At 41.2% G+C, this 21,722-nt stretch overlaps 1 protein-coding gene across 4 annotated transcripts in view; it reads left to right on the top strand.

The window, feature by feature from the left end:
- The window catches only part of AGPS (alkylglycerone phosphate synthase), an 80,592-nt gene that overhangs the window by 12,670 nt on the left and 46,200 nt on the right, over window positions 1-21,722 (top strand). Inside the window, exon 1 of one of the 4 annotated variants that reach the window (XM_074593785.1) lies at window positions 11,547-11,815. The exons of the other annotated variants lie outside the window; for them this stretch is intronic. Within the exon in view, the coding sequence (XP_074449886.1) occupies window positions 11,619-11,815 (197 nt within the window). The 5' untranslated portion in view covers window positions 11,547-11,618. Of the gene's footprint in view, window positions 1-11,546; window positions 11,816-21,722 lie in introns of those variants that run through there. 4 annotated transcript variants of the gene reach the window in all.

The following is a 21,722-nucleotide window of genomic DNA, read 5'->3' as shown; positions in this document are numbered from 1 at the left end:
GTACAGCTTCAGTCTCTGCATTCCAGCCTGTGAGGTGGGGATGTCCGTGCTGGCTGGGGACTGCAGGGCCCACTGCCTGCTCTGTGGCCTGTGCTGGGACTACCTGCAGGGATTTGCAGGGCTGAGGACACTGCATCACAGGCTTGCTACAGAGGCACTGATTCCAATCAGTTTGTCACAGTGCAGCACTCCAGAAGTCTGAGAGAAGCTTGTGCACAGGGGCTGCTGACTCCGGAGTCTGGTTCCAATGTTTAATACATTTTAAAGAGTCCTGGGGGCAGTGTACAAGGTAAGATAGAGTGAAAAATGAAGGGCTGACAGGAGAAAAAAAAATTGGAAAGCTTTTCTGTTAAATCCAGTCACAACATAACTGAATGAAATCTAAAGTAAGATTGACAAGGCATAAGGATCAAGTCTGTCTCTTTTAACACAGCCAACAATGCTGTACAAGTCAAGTAAGAACTACAGAAGGTAGGAACGCTTGGCAGTCCTGGGATACGTGGTATCACCAGGAAAAGAAATCTGAGGCAAATAATTTTTCCTTTTTAATTTTTTAATGGTGGCTAGAAACTGGTTCGGAACTACAATAAAGTATATTTAGACACTATAAAAAAAAGTGTTTAGAAAATACTTTGCTGATAAACAAATACACACTTCAGTTGACTACAAAATAACTGCTAAAATTCTTTCTGTAAAAGGAACGTGCTATGTGTCTTCATTCCTGCTCCAAGAGCAGAGAACTCTCCACTGAAGATCCAAAAGCAGTGGCTTTCTGCTCTGAGAGTTGGAGAGCTTGAATGATGTACTGAGCAGTAAATGAGGAATTTAAACCTCTTATTGGAGGAATAAGACAGAAACGATCTCTAGCCATTTATGGAAAAATTCAAACGCATAAGAAAATCTCAAATTAGGAACTAAAGAACAAGGACAGACATTTCAGCTCTGTCCTGCTTTCCTGTGTACCAGGAGTCTCATCCTCTCCATTCCAGCTGAAATTTGGTATTTAAATAGCGGTAAGGCAGCTTTAATGCTCTTGGCCCAAGCTGCTTTGTACCAAGATGTCCAGGGTAAGTACTACTATTGTCACAGCAAGACAATCGTCCTGATAAATGTCTCAATTTTCTAACTCTCCCTCTGCCAAATTTATTATCATGGTTTTATTCTTCCTTCAGTCACAAGGTTGTACTATTATCCTTAATGGCCCTCTTAAAACTAATCCATACATTGGCCAGGAGGGAGTGCTCTAGCAGGGGAGCCAACACTATTATCCTGGAGTCTTGCTGTTCCAGCAAGCTTGGGAATGATTGCCCTGAGGTTTCTCACCAAACTGCATTCAGTCCACAAGAGCATGAGGAATCACTCAGTACTTCTTTTTATGCGTCGTCATTAGGTATATTTACAGTAGTACTTTCTCCCTCAAAGTTTGGCACTGCTTTCTTTGCCCCCACTTTCTGTTTTACAACTGTTCCTTTGCCCCTAAACTTCCAGTGCTGCAGTGCTGAGGAGCTGTGAACACAAGGACAGTTTGTTTTTTTACTTCTCAGCATACAAAGAATGTTGTGTTAAGGAGAAAATAAATTCTGTTTTTCTCTCATTTGAAAATGCCTACCTTCTTCAGCACTATCATTGCATGTAATGGAGCAGTAAGCTGGTCCCCTATCAAAGAAAGAAAGCAGTAGAGATTAATTATCTCACAAATATTTTGGAGAATCAAGCAGTTCACCCATTTGTGCTGCTCCATTTCCCATGTTTTCAGCTGAAAGAGCAGGCTGCTGTCTAAATTGATGGCATCCTTTTCAGCTGAGACCAGCTTAATCTATTTTGTGTTCTTCAAAAAAGGAGCTGCCTTTGTTATCCCTTGTATGCACCACATTTCTCTGTTGAAACAAAGCACTGGTGAACAGCATTGGCTTGACAGTGCCCGAGACTGGAGTCCTCAGGTCTGGCAAGGCAGCAGCAATAGGAGCATTTAAGGTGCCCTGCTGGTGCAAATTCCTCAGGACAAGCTGAAGCTATGCCTTAATTTTATATCCTTAATTAAACTTCTAGAATACAATAATCAAATATGTAGATGAATTCAAATCACATCATCATCAGGAAGGAGACAAAATTTTAAAAAGTTAAATCAACAAATAAACAATAATTCCAAAAATAAAAGGGAGAAAGACTGCCAGCCTGCCTGATAGTAACTCTCATGATTCAGCCTGCTCTAGCAGTGCTCGCTTACTTAATGATGCTTTTTAACGTTTCCTACCCATGACTGTCCACCCTGCCCTTCTCCAGGAGGCTCTCGCTCTCATCACAAAGACAGTTTAGCTGACTGTGGAGCAGCTGCTGAACTGCTCCAGTTTATAGCCTTGCATATTCAGATAAATTGCCACTCATTCCTCTTAATATACTGTGCTGTAATTTGCAAAATCCTGAAAATCATCTCTTTTTACTAGCATCTCTGATGTTAAAACTGTATTTTAAAAACTGCAACAGATTTGCATCTGAGCAGAAGCGTTGCTTTTACTCATACAAATATTCTGTTCAGCTGCCTTTGATTCCACAGCCTAAATTATAGTTGAATCAATGTTTGTTTTGTTTCACAGAATGACTCAATTAGCTACATTTGTTCAAACTTCCTTGATTTACTACTTGATCTCATTATTATTACTTCAGCCTGTTACCTCCTTCCGGTTTTTTGTTTCTCAGATGGGGCAAAACTGAAGATCTTATATCCAGGTCCAGGAAAAGGAGAATGAAAATGAGGTGTGGGAGATGCATGCTTCTGTCCCAAACAAAACACAAGTGGCATAGTACTGGCATGATAATTTAGCTCAATGTAAACCAGGAAATCACTCCCTTTCTGCTGCGGTTAGCTATGAGTGCAACACCACATGGTGGGTGGTGCTCCCCAGCCTGTGGTTAAGTTCCCTGTTCACAGCTCCATGCTTCCAGTTCCTCTTTCACTGACTGCCAATTCCTCCTTCCCATTACTCCATTCCTTGAGAAACAGCAGAGGTACAAAAGAAACCTGGTACAAGGGTACAGAAGATCTTGTGCTCACGGCATTGGCCGTCTCCTGCTGAAGTTTTCTGTGGCACGAGCACATAAAAAGCCATTGCTGGGTGTTACATTTGCATCCACTATCTTGCTATAAAATTGCTTAGGGTGCTTGATCCCCTCTTGGCACAGCACATGGAAAGACCATTAAATGTCCAATATGACCACCTGTTTCTGTCTACACTCTGCCTGACTCTTATCTATTCTCATCATCTTTGCATGTATTCTTTAACATCTTTCTAAACTAACCATCCTGAGCATGTCTCTACAAATGAAGGTGAATTATTATTCCCCTATATCTAGTTAGTACATACAGGGAAAGCATCTTTGATTTGTCAGAAGGCACTTCTGATTTGGCAATGCAGAGGGAAGCTGGGCCAAACTAGAAGGAGTAATACAGCATTGCAGGAAAATTTGGGGGAATAGACTAAGAGGGAAGTGAATATCACTGAGGGCTAAACAAAGACACAAGTACAGTGGATCGGTAGAACGGTGGCTGTTTGGGTAAGAGTGCATGTTAACTTAGTGCATAAACTGCAAATCTGCTGCAGGACATGAGGACACAGCTTAACCCACACTCCCTAGCAGACTTTAATGGCAGGGATGGTATTCATCCTTAGCTGTGTGTTGAAAGATTACGGATCTGAATTATAAAAGCATATGGGTGCCTGCATATATCAGAATAAAGAGTGTTTTGTTCATTTTAAAGAGTCACCTGATTATTTGTCAGCTTCCATTTGGGAATAGTTTTTGCATGGTCTATTCAAACACTCTGCCTGTCATGAATACGGTGTTTATGCAATTACATTGCTTAATTGTGTGTCTGATGTTGCATACCTTGGTATTCCCTAGAGCATACTCGGGTAATTGTCTAAAATGTAATAGCCACAAGAAGATATTGTTCCTTCTCATTAAACTCCGAGGAAGGATTTGCAATAGCTGATTTGTTTGTTAAGCTGCCTTGCTATCTGACCTAGGAAAAGTTTTTTTTTTTGAGATAGCCACAACAGTTGTGTTACAGCTTTAACTGAAATATATCAAACACTTCTGCTAAGTTATCTCATAAATGTCCATTCTCCAGCAGTAAAGAATTCTGTAATAAGATTCAGTCAAGAACTGCACAAATACACTAGGCTTTTCATCAGCACCTTTTTTGTATTTTAATTAAGCAAGTAAAAATTCAAGCACAATCAGCCCGCTCCATACCCTTGTATTTCTCCTGAGATGCTATTTCTCATCCAGAAGTTGTAGAGCTCTTGTCACATCCACAATCTTCTCAAAAGGATACACAGGAATTGAGTTTCTAGTTAAAACCCAAGCAACTTTCTCTTCCACAATACAGTGTATATGTTATATACCCCTAGGAGTAAAACAATGGTTATTAGAACCAATGATATGTCTAGGGACATAAGCAAGGGAAACACAGAATTAAGCAAATGCCGTTATCAGGTCATTTCTTCTCCCTCCTCTAAACTCTGAGAAATTGTGGCAAATTGTGAGAATTTTAGTGCAAGAATTTTAGTGCATCAAACTGCATACTTAGAATGGATTATTTAATAAAATGCTATAATACAGTCTCCCCAGAAGGCCGGATGTACACAGAGATCCTAGCAGTATCCTGAGTTCATCTCACATTCCATACACATTAGAGCACATGGGACAGGAGAGCGCCAGGATATAGGATTATCAGGACAAACTGTTGAACCTGAGTAATGTTTACTACATCCAGCTTCTCCTGCCTCAGTTCCCCATGGAACATTTCTCTGCTGTCTGCTGGCTATCAAAGCAATATATTTTGGGAAAATATAGAAGGGCATGTTTCCTTTCCAAAAATACATGACTATCCAAATGAGGAGAGTATCATAATTATATTAATTAAATGTCTCAAAAGGAAATTACTAACTCTATTCAGGAGAAATTAATAAACTGGGTTGAGAAAGGCAACACTCCTTCTCAAAAGGGGATTTTCAGAGTTGCAACACTTCCTGCCAGACTCCTCCACAGGAGGAAATAAAGCTGTAATGAAAAATGGATGTTCTGAAAGTAAATGAAGAGAATGGAGAACAGTTATGAGATGGAGTCACCAAGGCACCAAGTACAGGAGTTGCAACAGCCAGGAAAGTGTAGAGGCAAATAGTTTCAACAGAAGCTCCCTTGTCGTGCTGGGCAGTTACATTTCACTTTAATTGACAGCTCTCTTAAAAAAGGGGAAGGAGAGAAAGTCTTGGGGCACTAAAAAAGAGCGTGCAAACCACACTGGAGCTCCTTTGGGATACGCACCTTGAAAGCTAAGTGTCTGTAAATGTCAAATTATGCTTACTCTCACTAACAAAGCCGTGGGAAGCCAGATGTGGTAACTATGTTTGGGTTTACTGAATTACCTCAATAAATAAATATGATAGCTTTTTCTTGACGGGCTTTTGGCATACATTGTGGAAGAGTTGAAACTGGGCAGGGCTATACTTCTCTACACAGAGTGTTCTAGGAAGCTTGCCTTTCTTCCTTTCAGTTATTTGGATGCAGCATACTTCATTACAGGAGAATGAAGAAGGTGAAATGAGTTCACTGAGAAACCGCGAAGCATCTACATTGATAAACATATCTGCCACTATTGCTACCAGTGATAGAGTTTAACTGGTTACAAGCAAAAGTAAATAGAAGAAACAAGTAGAAATGTGTCTTATTCAGTTTGCAAAGGCCAACCTTGAATTGATTAATGCACAAACTCATCCATGCATACAGCTAACAATTTAGCAAGTATCGTTTGTTCATGCAAAATGTGATAAACAGAAAAGTCACATCTGGAGTTATTACTAGTACATAGACAATAATAATATATTACTAATAACTCTGCCTTGGTGTACCAGGGGAAGGCTTAGTGAAGTCACAGCAGTTTCACAGAGTGTCAATATGCAGGAGTCAATATGCATTTGTTAATATATTACGGACAAGGATTTAGCACTTGCTTCTCAGTGATTAGCTCTTGTTCAGATACAGACTTACTTCTAAACTCTAGCATGTCTAAGCTGTTCAGATCATCTTGTTGATGGAAAGCTGAAATTGTTGATTATCTTTGATACTTTCTCTCTTTATCAGGAGAGAGCTGACCACCATGTACAAAAAATCTGTATTTCTTTGTATGTTTAAAGAGAGAACATGCTGGCCACTAACCTTTTCCATATAAAAAAAGGTCAGATTCTAGTTGGAGATCCCTAGATAGGAGGTTTCATTCAAGGCCTATGCTCTGCAGGCTTTTATCACCTTCTTCATAGTTTCAGCTCCTCCTGTCCTTGTGTAACATTTCCAAATCCAGACTGATCCTTGCCAATGGCTTGAGGTCCTGCAGGCTTCTCACTAGCTGTAAGCTCTGAGAACTGGGCCTCTCTCATTCTGTGGCACTGAGACCTGCAAGCTGAGCCTCCTATTGCCATAAGCTGGCAGTGGATGGATGGATGGATGTGGTGTCTTTTCCCCAGGGCCTCTGCTGACTCTGTAAAAATGGCATAAAGCCTAAGTAGGTCTTAGACAAATTGGCTGGCCCCTTTCATGAAAACATTCAAACATCAACAAAACTCCTCCCAGAGCATGAATTACTTGGTGTTGAATGACATGTTCATTAATGGCTGTAAGTTTTCTTTTCCTTTTTTTTTCTCTGGTGAAAAAAACCGACTAATTCAGAGGTGATCTCAAGGGCTTATGCCCTTTTCCCCCTTTTGTTGCCTCATCAGCTTCTTCTGAGCCCATGATTCAGCTGTGGAAGTCCCACACCCATCCTGTACCTAGGGCAGCCAAAACCCCACCTTTTCTGTAGGTGGTGGCTTTTTGTACTGGGCTACAGAACAAAAAGGTGTTCTAATATATTAGTGTCAATCACATCTGAATAATAATTGAACTGGTGAAAGCAAGAAAATCTAAAACACACCTTATCCAAGTAGGCGTTACTTTCTGCTTTAACCTTGCAAGTGGTGCCGTGAAATAAAGATTAGTGAAAAAGTTAGTTTCTAATTTCCCAATACCAAAGGATTCTTTAGGTTCAGTTTCTCGTTGGCTACTATTATGATAATGTTATTCTGTTGCCCTCAGAAGCAGTGAGATGAATTAAGAATTATCTCACAACTCAAACCTGTGCTACTTTAAAAGCAAAAAATAAAAAGAAATAAAAAAATCTCACAACCTTTTTCTGTTACTTTGTAAAGGAACAGCACAGGCACGAACTATGATACTGGCAATTCCTGCTAGTTTCAGCTGGGGCGAGGAACTTTCATAGGTTTCAATAGGACTTCTTTGAAATTTTTCAAAATTCTTTTTACGGTTTAAGTTGAATATAGTACTCTACTTTCTCTTCTAGATGTGTGTACAGTTGCTAGTTCAGCAACTTGTAAGTTGCTAAAGCTTCCAAGGCTGGATGTGTATCCTATCAACTAATGTTCCACATCTGATACCTATATCTCAAGGGTTCTCATGCTACATTAGGTGATTTTCAACAATCTGTTGAAGAACTTCATTCAAGGCAAGAAAATTTATCAGAAGTCTTTTCTTTTCACAGCCTGCGTATGGGTTGCCCCAGAGCATAGTGTTTGTCTGGAGCAGCAGGTTCCTTCTCTGCTCTCCCACGTAACTACCGCATAACAGAACTCTGAGACACCTTGCTATGAAGACCTCTTTGAAAGTTTAAAGTATTTTGGCTACTTTATTTTGTGTTACAATGTAAACTCTCTTTATAACTATGTTTCTTGAAAATGCCAATGTGCAGCATTCTGGAAATGCAGGTTTTTAATGACATAAGGAGTGTCATGTTGAGCTGGCATCTCACGCTTGCAGATGCACTCAGGTATGTGAGAAGGACAGCTCACGGAACTGCGAACGCTGCCTCTTTGGCTTGGGAACTATTAGCATACTTCAAACTACCACATTGTAGATCTGCTGGTATTATTGCTGAAATCAGTTCTCTTTGCTGTCATAACCAAGTTACTTTCAAAATTGTGTTTCCTAAATTTTCTTTTCAGCACTTCTACTTACCAGATAGACTTTATATGAATCAAATAGACATCTTTTTTGAAAATATGACAGTGGTTCACTTTAGACAAATGATTAAAAACAATGACCTCACGATCTGCAGTATATTATGTTACTGCCTCTGTTTATGAAGATTGCCATCCTTCCAAGGGAGCTGAGGATTGCACGCAGAGCACTGTCAGGAACTCAACATTCTTGCTGTAAGCAAAGATCCCTCTTGCGCAAAACCAAGGTGTCACTCAGCTGTACCTTTGCTCTGTGTAATACAAGTGCTCTCACTGGTTTCCAAACCATATCACCACGCCTCTAGTGGCAGCCACAGACACACTTGAAAATTAATTGGGAACTTTCGGGAGAATTAAGTTCTGAGGTGGTGACAAATATTGCTTATCAGATACCAGTTGAATTCAATTTTTTACTGACAACCTCTATGATTAGGATCAAATAAATAAGCAATGGGCTCATTATTGTTCTTTACAAGTGACTGTGGGACAAAGAAACATTATAGAAAAATCTGAAACCTACTACAATGAATTTAATATCTCTTTGCCAGCATTCAGCAATGTGGAAAGATTTAGGTAACTGTGACTTAAAGTCACCCCCAGCTATATCCAGAACTTCAGTAAACAATGCGAATGGAAATTCTGTCAAGAGACCCATGTTTGCTCCCTACAGGCTGCCTCCACAGCAGCAGACAGTTAAATGTGGATATACATGAGTTAATCCACAAAGTAGTATACAAATTATTCACAGGGGGGAAATTTAACTCCATAAGCAAACTATCACACTGCCTGAACAGCTGTTTATGTTGCAGTAATACCAGAAACCTAACCTAAAGCTAAGACCCCATTGCAACTAGTGCAATTCCTGCCCCAGGAAAATTACAGGCTATTTTCTAGTCAAAGTACACAAAGGGCATAAAATAAATTAACAACAGTGAGAATAAAAGCAAAACAAATAGTAATAATACTTGGTTGGCTTTTATGTACTGCTTTTCATCAGTAGGTCTTACAGGGGTTGATCCTGTACTGTCACACAGTGCTTAGTGTATTTATCTTCAAACCAGTCTCTCCAGGGAGATACTGTTATCCCTGGTTTATATAGGGGGAGCTATATGCCCAAAGAGGCATCAATATTGCATGTGAAGTAGGGAACTGAAACAAAGACTCACTGCTTGTGCACTATATACTGCTCCCTGGAGAATTTTCGGCAAGATGCTGCTCCCTGGAGAACTTTCTGCTAGTTGCTTAGCTAACGGAAAGGTATCACGTTGAAGTATCATGGGAGAAATAGGTCCCTGAAAGAGACTGGAAAGAGGGCAAGAGTTTTATGAATTTTCATGTGATTTTATCTCATATACATGACATAACAAGCATAGGGACGTATAAGGAAGGAATGAACAAATCAATCAACAATGATAGGCAAAATGTCATTATGAAAGTATTAGTAATTGCACAGATATTAGCATCGCACTTCAAGATTTCCCCAAAACTGATTGTCACCATCAAACTGCAAAAGTTAATCACAGAAGTAGCTCCTGTGTGAAAACTGAGTAGGCTTCACCAGTGTAAGGTATTTCACGTCACAGGAAAACAGTTGGAATTAATATGAGTAGGTCATCTAGCCCATCACCTTGCCCTGAGCAGAAGGGCATATATAGTGTGTGTATATATATATACACACACACTATATATATAGCTGCGATATATATAGTGTGTGTATATATATATACACACACTATATATATAACCATATGGTCTCTGATAGACATATGTTGTCTGTTCTTAACACTGTCTAATGAAGGTGACTTCAGTCTCTACTTAGGCAGACTACAAGAGTTTTTGATTTTCACTGCCATTAGGAAGTAGTCCAATGCTAATACTCAAGTTATATCTTGCAGTTTGAGCTCATTCTCACCAACATAGCCGGGACACGAAGAGCAGATTGACTACTCCCTTTCACTTCATAGCAGCCTTTTACATATTTGAAGACTGAAACCCTATCTTCCTTAGTCTTCTTTAAGGGATGCAGTATGTTTTCATTCTCTGATGAAAAAAAACCTCTTCTCATCTGTTCTCCTTTAAAGTCTTTCCAGTTTCCACATCTTTTCCTGAGCGGAAATTCAAAGCTGACCAAAACCCTCCAGTGCAGGATGATTCCTAGTAGCAGGCGGCACCTGGGGTTGGCATCACATCTGTATCTCCCCTTAAATCCCAGTTCTTTTCCGTCTTCAAAGTGATGCTAGAGGGTGAATCCCAGCTGTTCACACAAGGCTCAAACATGGTCAGGATTGACAGTTCTGTACCCAGGGATGGCTGTCCCTGCTACAGAATGACAGAATAGTAGGGGTTGTAAGGGACCTCTGGAGATCATCTAGTCCAATCCCCTGCTAAGGCAGGTTCACCTAGAGCAGTTGCACAGGATCAGATCCATGTGAGTTTTAAATATCTCTATAGGAGACTCTACCACCTCTCTGGGCAGCCTGTTCCAGTGCTCTGCCACCCTCAAAGTAAAGATTTTCCTCATGTTGAGATGGAATTTCCTGTGTTCAAGTTTGTGCCTGTTGCCCCATGTCGTGTCGCTAGGCTCCACTGAAAAGAGCCTGGCCCCATCCTCTTGACACCCGTCCTTTAGACATTTATAAGCATTGGTAAGATCCCCTCTCAATCTTCTCCAAGCCAAACAGACCCAGGTCTCTTAGCCTTCCCTCGTAAGAGAGGTGCTCCAGAAAGGGATATATTCCCACCAGTCAGCCTTCATTTCGTGGTGTGGGTTTACTGGTGGGAGGTGGATCATTGGGCGCCTGGAGCCTCTCTTCTAGCAATGCATGGCGTGGGATGATCAGTCCGGTTACACAGGCACAGGCACCTGGCTCAGCAGCCCTCCCATCTCTGGGGCCTTGTGCCCCTGTCAACAGTAATGATAGAATCTCTAATTCCTGTAGGATTATTTGTCACCTCACCAACCTATGTCTTAAGTAACCCACCTATATTATTGCCATTAATTAGCATTTCATCATTAACTTAGGCAATCTTTAATAGAACACACACCTTTGTGTTCCCTCAAATCTGTTTAGAGCTCTAACGGGGCGATAATTGTATCACAAGATGTGAGAAATCTCCAATAAAGCTTTTTTTTCCCCCTCCCTTTCTCTTCCTTGTTTGGTCACGTAAGCCCTGAACTGCTGAGGCCGGCAGTTACTCTAGCGGGCCGCGCGGCCGCTGATGGCAACCAGGCCTCGGCTTCGAAGCTCTGGCGACACAGGCGTCCTCCGTCGCTCCGAACAGTCGAGCGGGGCGGTGTGGGGGCACAGGGCGGGCCGCCCGGTCCCGCCTCAGCTGCCGGGGCCGGGCATTCCCTCGCCTCAGGGGGCCGCGGCCGCCTCCCGCGGCCGCGCGCCCAACCGCTGCCCCGAGGCGGGGCTGGGAGGGGCGGGAGGCTCGCGGGCGGCAGTGCATGCCGGGACGGCCCATATTGAGGGGAGCGGCGGGAGGCGCCTTCCGCTCCCCCGACCTCTCACCCGGCGGCGATCGGCGGCACAACACGGAAGCGCGATGGCGGCGGCGGCTGAGGAGGCAGCGGGAAGCGGCGGCGGCGGGTCGCCGTCCTCCGCCCGGCGGCGGCTGCGCATCATCTCCGGGCACCTGCGGGGCTCGCCGCGGGCGGCGGAGCGGGAAGCGCTCTCCCCGAACCCCTGCAAGGCGCAGGGGGGCTCCGCCGGGCCGGCCTCCGGCTCCATCCCGAAGAAGCGGTGGGTGCGGGCTGGGGTCCCCGCGGGGCAGCGGGTCCCGGGCCGCGCCGGGGGGAGGGGTGCGTGCCGTGCTGGGCGGGCTCCCGGAGCCGCCGGCTGTCGGTGCGGGTCGGCGCTAGGGCAGGCTGCGCTGCGGAGAGCCGTCTCTCTCCCGCCTGGGGACGGGCGTGGGCTGACGGGGCCCGGGAGAGGCCCCGCGGGGAGGTGCGGGGTTAACGGGGCTGGGAGATGTGGGGAAGGCAGCGGCGGGGAGGAGGAGGAGCCCAACCGCGGGTAAAGTGCTGAAGCGCTTCGCCGCTGCAGGGACCGGATGAAACGGAGGGAAGGTGGTTTGCAGCCTCTTCCTTGTGTCTGTAGTGAGTGGCGTTCTGTTAAAATGGAAAGTCGTTCCTAGGCACCCTGATAACTGGGGAAAGAGGTTCGGTGTTTGTAAAATACTTTGAGGCTGCTACAATGACGAACGTAGCACGTGTGAGGAGCAAGGTTTGTGTGTGAGCTTTCAGTCCTGTCTTTGTAGACACGTGAAACCTTCACCTTACATGAATACTGCCAAAAATGTACTCGTGTTAGGCTCTAACTCAGGTTTCTTAAACATTAATAGTTTTAAGCGTATTAACTAACTTTTCTGCTTCTTATTGTATTTAGTAGTAAGGAATCTCAAGTCACCTGAGACCAAAGGAATACATATAGTCAAATTGTTTCACTGGCTCTTGGATTTGTATTTCTAGTAGAATCTCTTAAACGCTACAATTATAGTACCATGATATAGTTTCATGTAACTTATCATCGTGAGGCCCACCTTTCTGCTCAGGTGGACTTCTATTTGCTTCCTGATTTCCCCTTTCTCGGATATGGATTGTCTATATGTGTGTTGGTGTGCTGTCCAGTAAGAGCATATTACCATTTAGGTTATAGACAACCTACTGCTCTCCATCGAGCTGCGTACAGGGACTTGTATGTTTGTGTATGGAGATGGTAAAGAGGCAAATAGGGCAAGCAGTAGGTGAAAGAGTTGTTCCTCCTTTGAGGAAAATTCATTCAGCCTATGGTTTGCTCTCAGCTTTTCTCAAGAAGAGAACAAGGGACAGTCTGAATTATTCTAACAGGCCATTTGTGGCTCAAGGCCACAAGCTGAGCTTGCATGCTTTGGGAGGACTGGGATGTCATGGGCATGTAGTCAAATGTTAACAACTTTGAAATCTTTTAGTTCTCACTAAGGAGGATTTGATGCTCTTGCAGGAGGTGTGTCAAACAGTGCTGCTCACTAGAGAAATGAGTCATTCCAAAATTGTTGCCTTCCATAGTGAGTTTTTCTTTGGTTTGAATTTAGGAAGAAATTACTGTTTCTGAAAAAAAATCAGTTTAGCTATTTTTCAGGGTTTTATTTTAAATGGAGTATTGTGTAACTTCTACAGCCAGTTATTGCATCTTTGAAGAGCAGGTGAAACAGGCTTTTGTGAAGATGCATGTGACCTGAAGGATAGCTTCTTTCTCTGTGGAAACACAGGCATAGTGAACTTAACACCTGTGCTTCTACAAGTTATTGACATTGCTCTTCCATATTAGGATTCACTATAAGATCATAATGGATTGCTATTTATACTCTAAATAATTTGTTCTGGATTAAGCATAAAAATTGTGTTACTTCAAGGAGCTTATGATCAAAATGATACAACTGCTGGCTATTTTGCCATGGGAGTAAGGGAGCTGCTGGAAAGCTTGGTCTGCACCTTAGGTAGAACTGTCTTTGTACCTAGAGCCCATTTTTTTTGCATGTATAGAAACAAAAGAACTTTAAAGAGCTGTATCTCTGTCTTAAGATTCCTGCTAAACGTCTGAAATGTGGTTGAAACATGTTTGAGATATTGCATGTGAAAACTGATACTTTAATATAGCTTGGGTGTGAGGGTCTAGGTGGAGTTTGTGTTTCAGGATAATATGCAGATTTTGAAGTGAGTGATGGGGGAGAAAGACAATTCTGTTGTCTATACTGATTTGGAGGCAGCATGTGATGAACACCGGAGTCCTGTTCTAGTGACTTCCAGCTAATCTGGAGCTGGTTGATCTATTCATGAGACCTAGAAGGTTGATTGAAAAATCTGGTAAAAATAACTGACCCGTAGATAGGTACAGTGGTGCTGTGTGGCTTTTATCAGCAATATTAGGATAATCCAAACCCAGATGCTTTTTTCTTGCATTCTCTGATGATGATGATTCAGCTTTTCTGCCTCTTGAACTATTAGTTTAATTTTTCCTAGCAAAGCTGCAGCCAAAAGTACCTTAAGCACAGCTTTTGTTCGTTACGCCTGTTGTATCCTTCCTGTAGTGTTTGAAATGGTGTCAAAGCTACAGATGCTATGGTACAAGATTTAGGGGCACTCTTCTCATGTTGCATTTGTTCTGCAAGGCAGAAGACTTCCTATGATGAAAAAAACCCTTTGTAGTAGCTTTGTACTATTTCAGGTGTATGTTTCTGATCACAGAGTTTTCTTTCTGGCTGCCTATCCAATAGTCACCAGTCAGTCACCTGCAGAAACGTGGCTTTCTTGTTGATGGTTCAAAGACCAAACTGTTAAGGATCTTATCCAGACATTTTTCATCACCAGTGAGGGGAGGAAGGAGAGTATGTGGAACTGACTGAGAGTATGTGGGTGCTCATCTGATCAACCCTGTTTCCAAATAAAATTGCCTCTGAAGGCTTAACAATGTGTTTGCAAATCGATTTGTTTAAAGATTGCAATGTGCTTCCTACTTTTTAAGATTATGGTTATCAAGATGGGAAAAGTCGTCAAAAAAAGACAAGCAACGCTATTCTTAGATGAGTATCCTTTTGAGGGAAGTCTTAGGTACTGTAACAGTGGAGAGATGTTATTTCTTGGTGTCATTCCTGGCTTGAGTTTCATATTTTGAGTGTTGCAGTAGAAGATGGGGATCATAATTATACAATGTGTGTTTATACCTTAACAGGACAACAGGCGTGCTGGAAAACTTTAAAAAAAAAAAAAAAAAAGTTGGAAAAAACTCTTCCTTGAAATTACTTTTTCTGAACTTTCATGTTTCGCTGTTGACTTTTGTTGACTGATTATTAGTAAGCTCACTTTGCTGGTGAGACTTGAGCTAAAAACTTACATACAGTTCTTTTGAAGATTAAGTACATGAAGTGTTCAACTTGTACTGCTTTGAAAACAGTAAGGTGCTACAAGTCCCTAGAACACTGCTGTACTATAGTAACTGTTATGAGTGCTAGAAAGTAAGAGTGCCTCAGAGGTGGAGCAGATGCTGATGTTAATCTTGCCATAATAGCTTGTATTATAACTTATTCAAATCAAACTTTAAACAATTTGGCCCTTGTTAAAAGGGAGTATTGATTGAGTGTAACTAAATGTTTACTCGGTAGCTCATAGACTTAAAATTTTTCTGTCCTGGAGCAAGAGAAAGTAGGGCAGGATTTCCTGATTTTCCTATCTCTTTGTGGAGAAGCTTCTTTCCTGTGGGATGAAGAGAGCTTGTGGATCTCTTAATTATTATGGGCATACTGTTATCCAGGGTAAACTAAGGGATGAGCATGTACCCAGCTGCCTGCTCTGTATCAAGTTCACACACAGGTTAATGTGTTAACATCTCCATACCTTTATATAGACTCTTGCAATTCATGCTGTAGTTGCAGGTAATGATTATGACTATATTAAGCAGCAACATGAATTAACTCCTACTTGAATTTAAGAAGTAACATTAAAGAGGCTTCATATCTTACCACTGATACTCAGAGCAGTCTTTATTATAAACACTTAACTCTTTAGACAAGAGACAGCTCTTAAGCAACACTTGACACTGAACTGAATCCTGCTGTAGCTGACTTCTGAGCTTAAGGTGGTGGAAATTTAGGATGAAGAAGGAAAGAGCTGGTGCCCCTAGAGACTTAATAAATCAGAAGAGCAAGTCTGTTGCATTGAGGAAGGTGTAGCAGTTGACAGGAGGCTCTGTGATTGCATCAAAGCTAGTCAAGGCTGATGCTTGAAGTAGAGGAACAGATAAAGTAAGAAAATTCTCATATGGAAACATTAGCCTGATAAAAGAAAATGTCATAATCTGAAGGCAAATGTGACTTCATATGCAACAGCAATTCCTGTCTGTCATCTAGTGCCAAGTAGTTGAATGTCAGGCAGATGACGTGTCAGGAAATCTGTAAGAATGTAAGTAATATAATATGTATTGTTAGATCATTTGATACCAATTAAACCAAACTGGATATATTAATTGGTTAAATTTTATTAGGAAAAAAACCCACCTGGATACAAGATAGAAGTGTAAAGTATGTTTAATACATACAGTACAATAGGGATTATTATATGAAAGCAAGTAGCAGTTTACAGCAAAAACTGAAAGAATTTTTCTTAATATCTACTGAGGTCTGAACTGTTAGGTACAATAAAATGAATGCGTATGTACAGCTATTTATTTAAACTTGATTCTTTATTTGAACTGAATAGAATGATCTGTTAACGTATCTGATCTAGAGTAATTACTTGTACTTCCTAGAAGCTATTTTGAGCTGAAGTAAAGTAAGGACATCTGTAGTGTAACAGGTTGCAGCCAACTAGGCTTTCCTGAAATGTTACTATACCTCTTAGTAGAGAACAAATAACATGAAGTATTGAAAGTCAATTGTAGGCTGAATGTGATGGACAAGCATAATGCATCTGCAGTGTTATATCCAAAATTGGGCTGTTGTGTGCAAGTCTTCAGGGTTGATGTTATAGGCCAAAAAGGGTTCTTCAGCGGTTATCTGATGTATTTGCCACAGAGCATGCTAAAAATTTTCCACGCAACAGGTAAAACAGTGCTGTCCAGGAACTGATCTTATTTTGCTTGAGCAAATAAATGGCAGACAATTGATTCCTCCACTAACCTGTCTTTTTTTTTTTTTTTAAGGTTGTGAAGTGGGCTTCCTGATTTTGCAGGCTTTCAAAAAATACTTGTCAAAGGACTGTTCTCTAATGTTTAAAAAAAAAAAATAATCTTAAAGTGCTTGTTCATTTACTGCCTGGAAGTAGCCACGTGCATGCATTTTTTTTTTATTTTTTTTGTAGTAGAGCAGTCTCTTTGAAGATAAAAATGAAACTGGTGTCAACTGAAGTAGTAGGTGGAATAGGGATAGCTTCTAGTAAAGTATTCCGTGGCATAAGAATCATAATTTGGCTGAGTGTATACGCAGAAGCACAGGTATAATGTCTTAGCTTTCTTGAATCTTTAATCCACCCTAATTGACTTAAGCTTTCTATGAAAGAACACTAGAGAAACACCAGTTTCCTTATTCCTTGGGGCTTTGTTTATTACAATGTGCTGAAATGAAGAGTAATGATATAGTCGAGGCTAGGAATGTGTAAAGAGAGTTAACATTTGTTTTATTAGAACAGTTGCTTAAAAAAAAACCAAACAGCACTATGCTTTGGCATACTTAAACCCTTAAAGTCTTATTTTACACCTAAAATCTTGTCTGCATTAGCTGCTTACTGTGGATGTAAACTGTAAATATGAATCCAGGTTTGTGTTGCCATATCAGGTATTCAGCAAACAGAATAGCAACTGAATCAGGTGTATGTGCACCTGCAGGGGTTTTAGCAGCTGAAAGCATGGGCTGCAGAACCTGAATGTGTCTAAGGTTATAAAGCAGACGTTATCTGACTTCAGTCTTGAGAGCGATTACATTTGGTTTGCTGCAGGGAAGACCCTCCAAGAGGGAAGAAGTGTAAGAATGACAAACACAGCAGATACTCCCTGCCTGCAGCATGGCACTCTTTTCCAGATAAATGATGCTTTTGCAAAGTAGTTCTTGAAGGGCTTCCTTGGGCTACACTTGCTTTCTGAATTTCCAGACACCTGACACTAATTTACTACTGCCTTCAAAAAGACTCTGGAGTGGCTTTCTTACTTGGTTGAGAAGTGTGACCATATAACCCAAACAGAGAGACTGCTCCAGAGGAGAGGGAGAGTGACCTTCCAGTATCATCTGTGGAAAGAGTTCTGAATTTCCAGGTGAGGTAGGCTTTGAGGAGTTACTGTTTGGGTAATGTCTTGTTGTTGTAACTCCTTAGCACCATAATACTGCCTCAGTCTGCACCCATGTACTGAGTTTTGCAGGAACTCTACAACCTGCAAGACACTTGTGTTGTTACATTAAGAAAATACCAGTGCTTTAGCCCATGTGGTAGCCCTTAAAACTGCCACTTTAAACTAATTTCCAAGAATGTGCTGGTTCTTGGATCATGGAACAGGAGTGTCTGTGAATATCTTATGTATACATTGTTTTAATGCTGAGCATCAGCTGGTGATTGAATTGAAAATGTTGGTGGTTATTGTGAGGAAATTGATGTGAGCATCTTGGCTTTGCTCCACCTGAGCTGCATTGGTTCAGCTGCATTGAACTGCAATTTCATCCTGCTTCTCTGAAGAAAATACATGAAACTGTCGCTTGTCCTTTGAGTAAATTAGCCTGTTTGTCTAAATTTTGTGTATAATGTACCAGATCTTCAGAATATTTTGAAGAAGGGGGAAGTTTTGTTGATATTTATGTGCTTAAATGGTATGTCTATGTAATGATGCAATTCCATTCTTTGTTAAATCACATGATGCTAATGTTTGGAGTTCATTCATTGCTTGGTTCTGATATTTCGTTGAACATAATCTCATAACTTCCTCATAAGTGAAAAAAACTTTTGTGTTTACTTCTGGTGTTATAGTAGCAATGTGCTTTAAACCTTGGAAAATAAAAGGCTTTGTAAGTGTTGGTGACGCTTTTCTTTTGCAGTATAAAACACTTTTTCACTGGCAGTTGTATGTATATTATATGTATATTGTGTATGCAGGCGTCTGATATGTACTTGTGATGTGAATCTGAAACTACTGAAGAATGATGTCCACGGTGTAATTTCCACATGGGTTGAACTTCAGATGCTGAGCTTGGGCATCTGTGGGAGACCCTGTGCTTATTCCTCAGTTTCCGAGGGAGAGACCAGAACTTTTTCAGGCAGTCACCATGCTTCTCCCTAAAACATGTGATTTGGAAAGTGCTGGCAGGTACAGTTGTGTTGAAATAATGTAGGTCTGGAGGCCTCCGCCTGCCCAGAGGAGTGACTGGGTGCCTTGGGAGCACTAGTTCAGCTGGTGGGTGGGGGGCCACCACCCAGGGCTAGACATGCTGTCAGCTCATGAGCTTCTGCCCACTTTGTAGGCACCTTCATGGTCATTTGGGGGCTTAATATAGTGCATTGTGCTGTTACCTGAATAGTGTCCTGTCCAGTCTCTCCTTGATTATTCCATTGCCGGTTTTCCAGGTAAATGCAGAAAACACTTGGCTTGTTGAGCAAATATTTTGCTGTAAAAATCCTTACTACATCAAGTTAAACCTAGTATTTCAGTGTTGTGCATTGTAATGAAAGTGAAATATTTAAATTGACCTAACCTAGTGACACTATTTTTGTCTATTGTCACTGTTTCCATGGTGATTTGTTTTCTTTCAGGTTTTTTCCATTCAGACAACATAATTTTGTGTGTGTGTATATATAAATATATATTTAAAAAGTTAAGCAATCTTTGCTTTATAGTACTTCATATATTTCAGTAGTGAATTTCTGGCTTTTTATTTAGAAGGCAAGAAAGAACTGGTCATTTCCTACTATTTCTGGCTAAAATATTCCATATTTTTGTCAAAGATGAAAGTAGAGTCAGTGAGCTTGATATTTTGTTGAAGCCAATGACTGAATGGGAAGGGTGTTGTCTTTAAATGAGACAATTCAGGTACAATATAGAGCTGAGTAACGTCGAAGTTGAAGCAAGAATAGTACCAAATGTTGATGAGTCTTTTTGCTGTATATATTCCTGGAAAGGCGTCTGGGAAGAAAAATAGAAGGGTGTGTAAACTATGTCTTGCTACACATAGAACACATGTAGCATGAACACGTCAGTTGACTAAGCCAAACTGAGCATCTTTCTTTTTTCAGGCTAGGGCAGAAAACTTTTTTACCATGTTTTGAGAGATTCAGATATTATTCAGAGTATTCAGGTATTATATGGGGTATTCAGGTTATTTTTGTTGTTGGTTTTTTACCATTTAGCAATCAAATTCTTGATTTTTTTTTTTTTTTGAAGAATGAGGATAGAAACTATTAATGCAAGGGAAATCTTGTTTTAGATAGTACAAAATACTGAAGTGTTAGAGGACACATAATTTGTAAAAGTCTAGGTAGGTGTAATGATGGTACATATTAAGCTGCAGATCAATGTGTGGTTTGAGTCCCGTGGTCTCAAAGCCAAGATTGGATATGTTGAGTACCCGTACATGGAGGGAGCTTTTAATGTCTGCTTAGGTCTGCAAGTGCTCAGCAGTTCTTTGTGCCCTTTATACTCTTATGGACTATGAGTTTAACACTGAGATTTTGGGAATGAAAACCTTGGGAAGTGTTGAAGGCTACATTGATTGCTCAGTCACAGCCTGGATTCTTGAGAGCCAAGGTAAACACAATGCATGGTGCTAATCTGTTGGGCAGCTCTAATTGCTACGCCAGGGCATTACACAGAGAGCAGTGGATGTGCCGCACTGGTGCTGGGGTGTGAAGAGCTCTTTCCAAGGAACAGTGACTGTATAAATAATGCTGTAAAAGGACGATATGAAAATGAAGGAGAGGGAGGAATGCAGTTGTGGCACTTGTGATTAGAAAAATACTTTTTTTCTTGTTGCCTTCTGTTTCTTATTATGCTGTCAAATTACAGTTTTAATATCCAAATTTAAGCTGGAAAGACAATGGAAAGCAGAGCAGGTATGTTCTAGTGTATTTGCCTTATTGAGGGAGCAGCGGTATTGAGGCAGACCTGCAGAAGAACAGCATGCTGCCCTGGCCGCTGTATTGCAGAGCTGCTTGCATGTCTTCTGAATAATACGTCAACTAATATCTAACAAAAAAAACCCTTCCGAAAAGTTTTGCTACAGTCTTTGAATTATATCAGTGTGACATTGCCATTGCCTCAGGAGTCAAGGAGGCTTGCAGATCTCCTCTGGATGTCTCCTGCTTTCCTCTGTGCTGAAGGTAATTCTCTTGAGGTTCACCAGCTCTTGTTCATGAAGAGCATACCTTTCAAATGGTATGTGAGAAGATCTAAACAGCTTGGTCTTCACTGCAGACCATGTCAATTACAAATTAGAACCGACTAATCAGTCTTTCTTTTAAAATCTGGTCTTCTTAGGCTTCTTTCTTAGGGAGCCACATGCAGTATTTCCTCTAACTTAGTGTGTAGTCATGAAGTGCTAGGAGCTACATTAAGTAAATCAAACAACAGTTCATAACTGGCAGAACTCTAGTATAGTGGAACAAAAGAAAGAACAAATATAACTTCTTACAAAAAGAGCCCTTCCTGTCTCCAGACAGAAACCTCAGACTTGCCCAGTAGAGTTTTGAATATAAAAGTTAATGTTTAACTTTTTGTTGTGGTGTTTATCTGTCACAAGATATAATACTGGCCGTTATACAGGGGTGGGGTGGGGGGGGAAATCTCCTGACTTCATGTTATAAGGTAGCTGAGATGCTTTAGAACCAGCTGTTCTGCTACAAGCATGCAAACTGTTAGATTAGATTTTAATTCAATTATTCTCAGGAGCTATGTTGTCTGGCAGAGTAAACCTTTGTGTACTTACTTTTATTCAGGAGTAGTTCAACCTGAAAATAAACTCTTAAGAGTTAAGACTCTTAACCTCTGTTCTGTATTTTAAAGCCTGATGAAAGCACCAGGTACTTTAACACCAACCTAGGACAGTAGGCCTTTAGAAAAGGCAAAGAGCTGGGAATGCAGTCAGCTTAGCAGAAAGACCTCGTATCTGGGCCTTTGTTCATGACTTAACTAATAGTACCTCCCC

Source organism: Larus michahellis, chromosome 7 (genome assembly GCF_964199755.1).
Source record: "Larus michahellis chromosome 7, bLarMic1.1, whole genome shotgun sequence".
NCBI classification, from domain to species: Eukaryota; Metazoa; Chordata; class Aves; order Charadriiformes; family Laridae; genus Larus; species Larus michahellis.
Note: the sequence above shows the minus strand (reverse complement) of the source record. Positions and strands in the feature narration are given on the sequence as shown.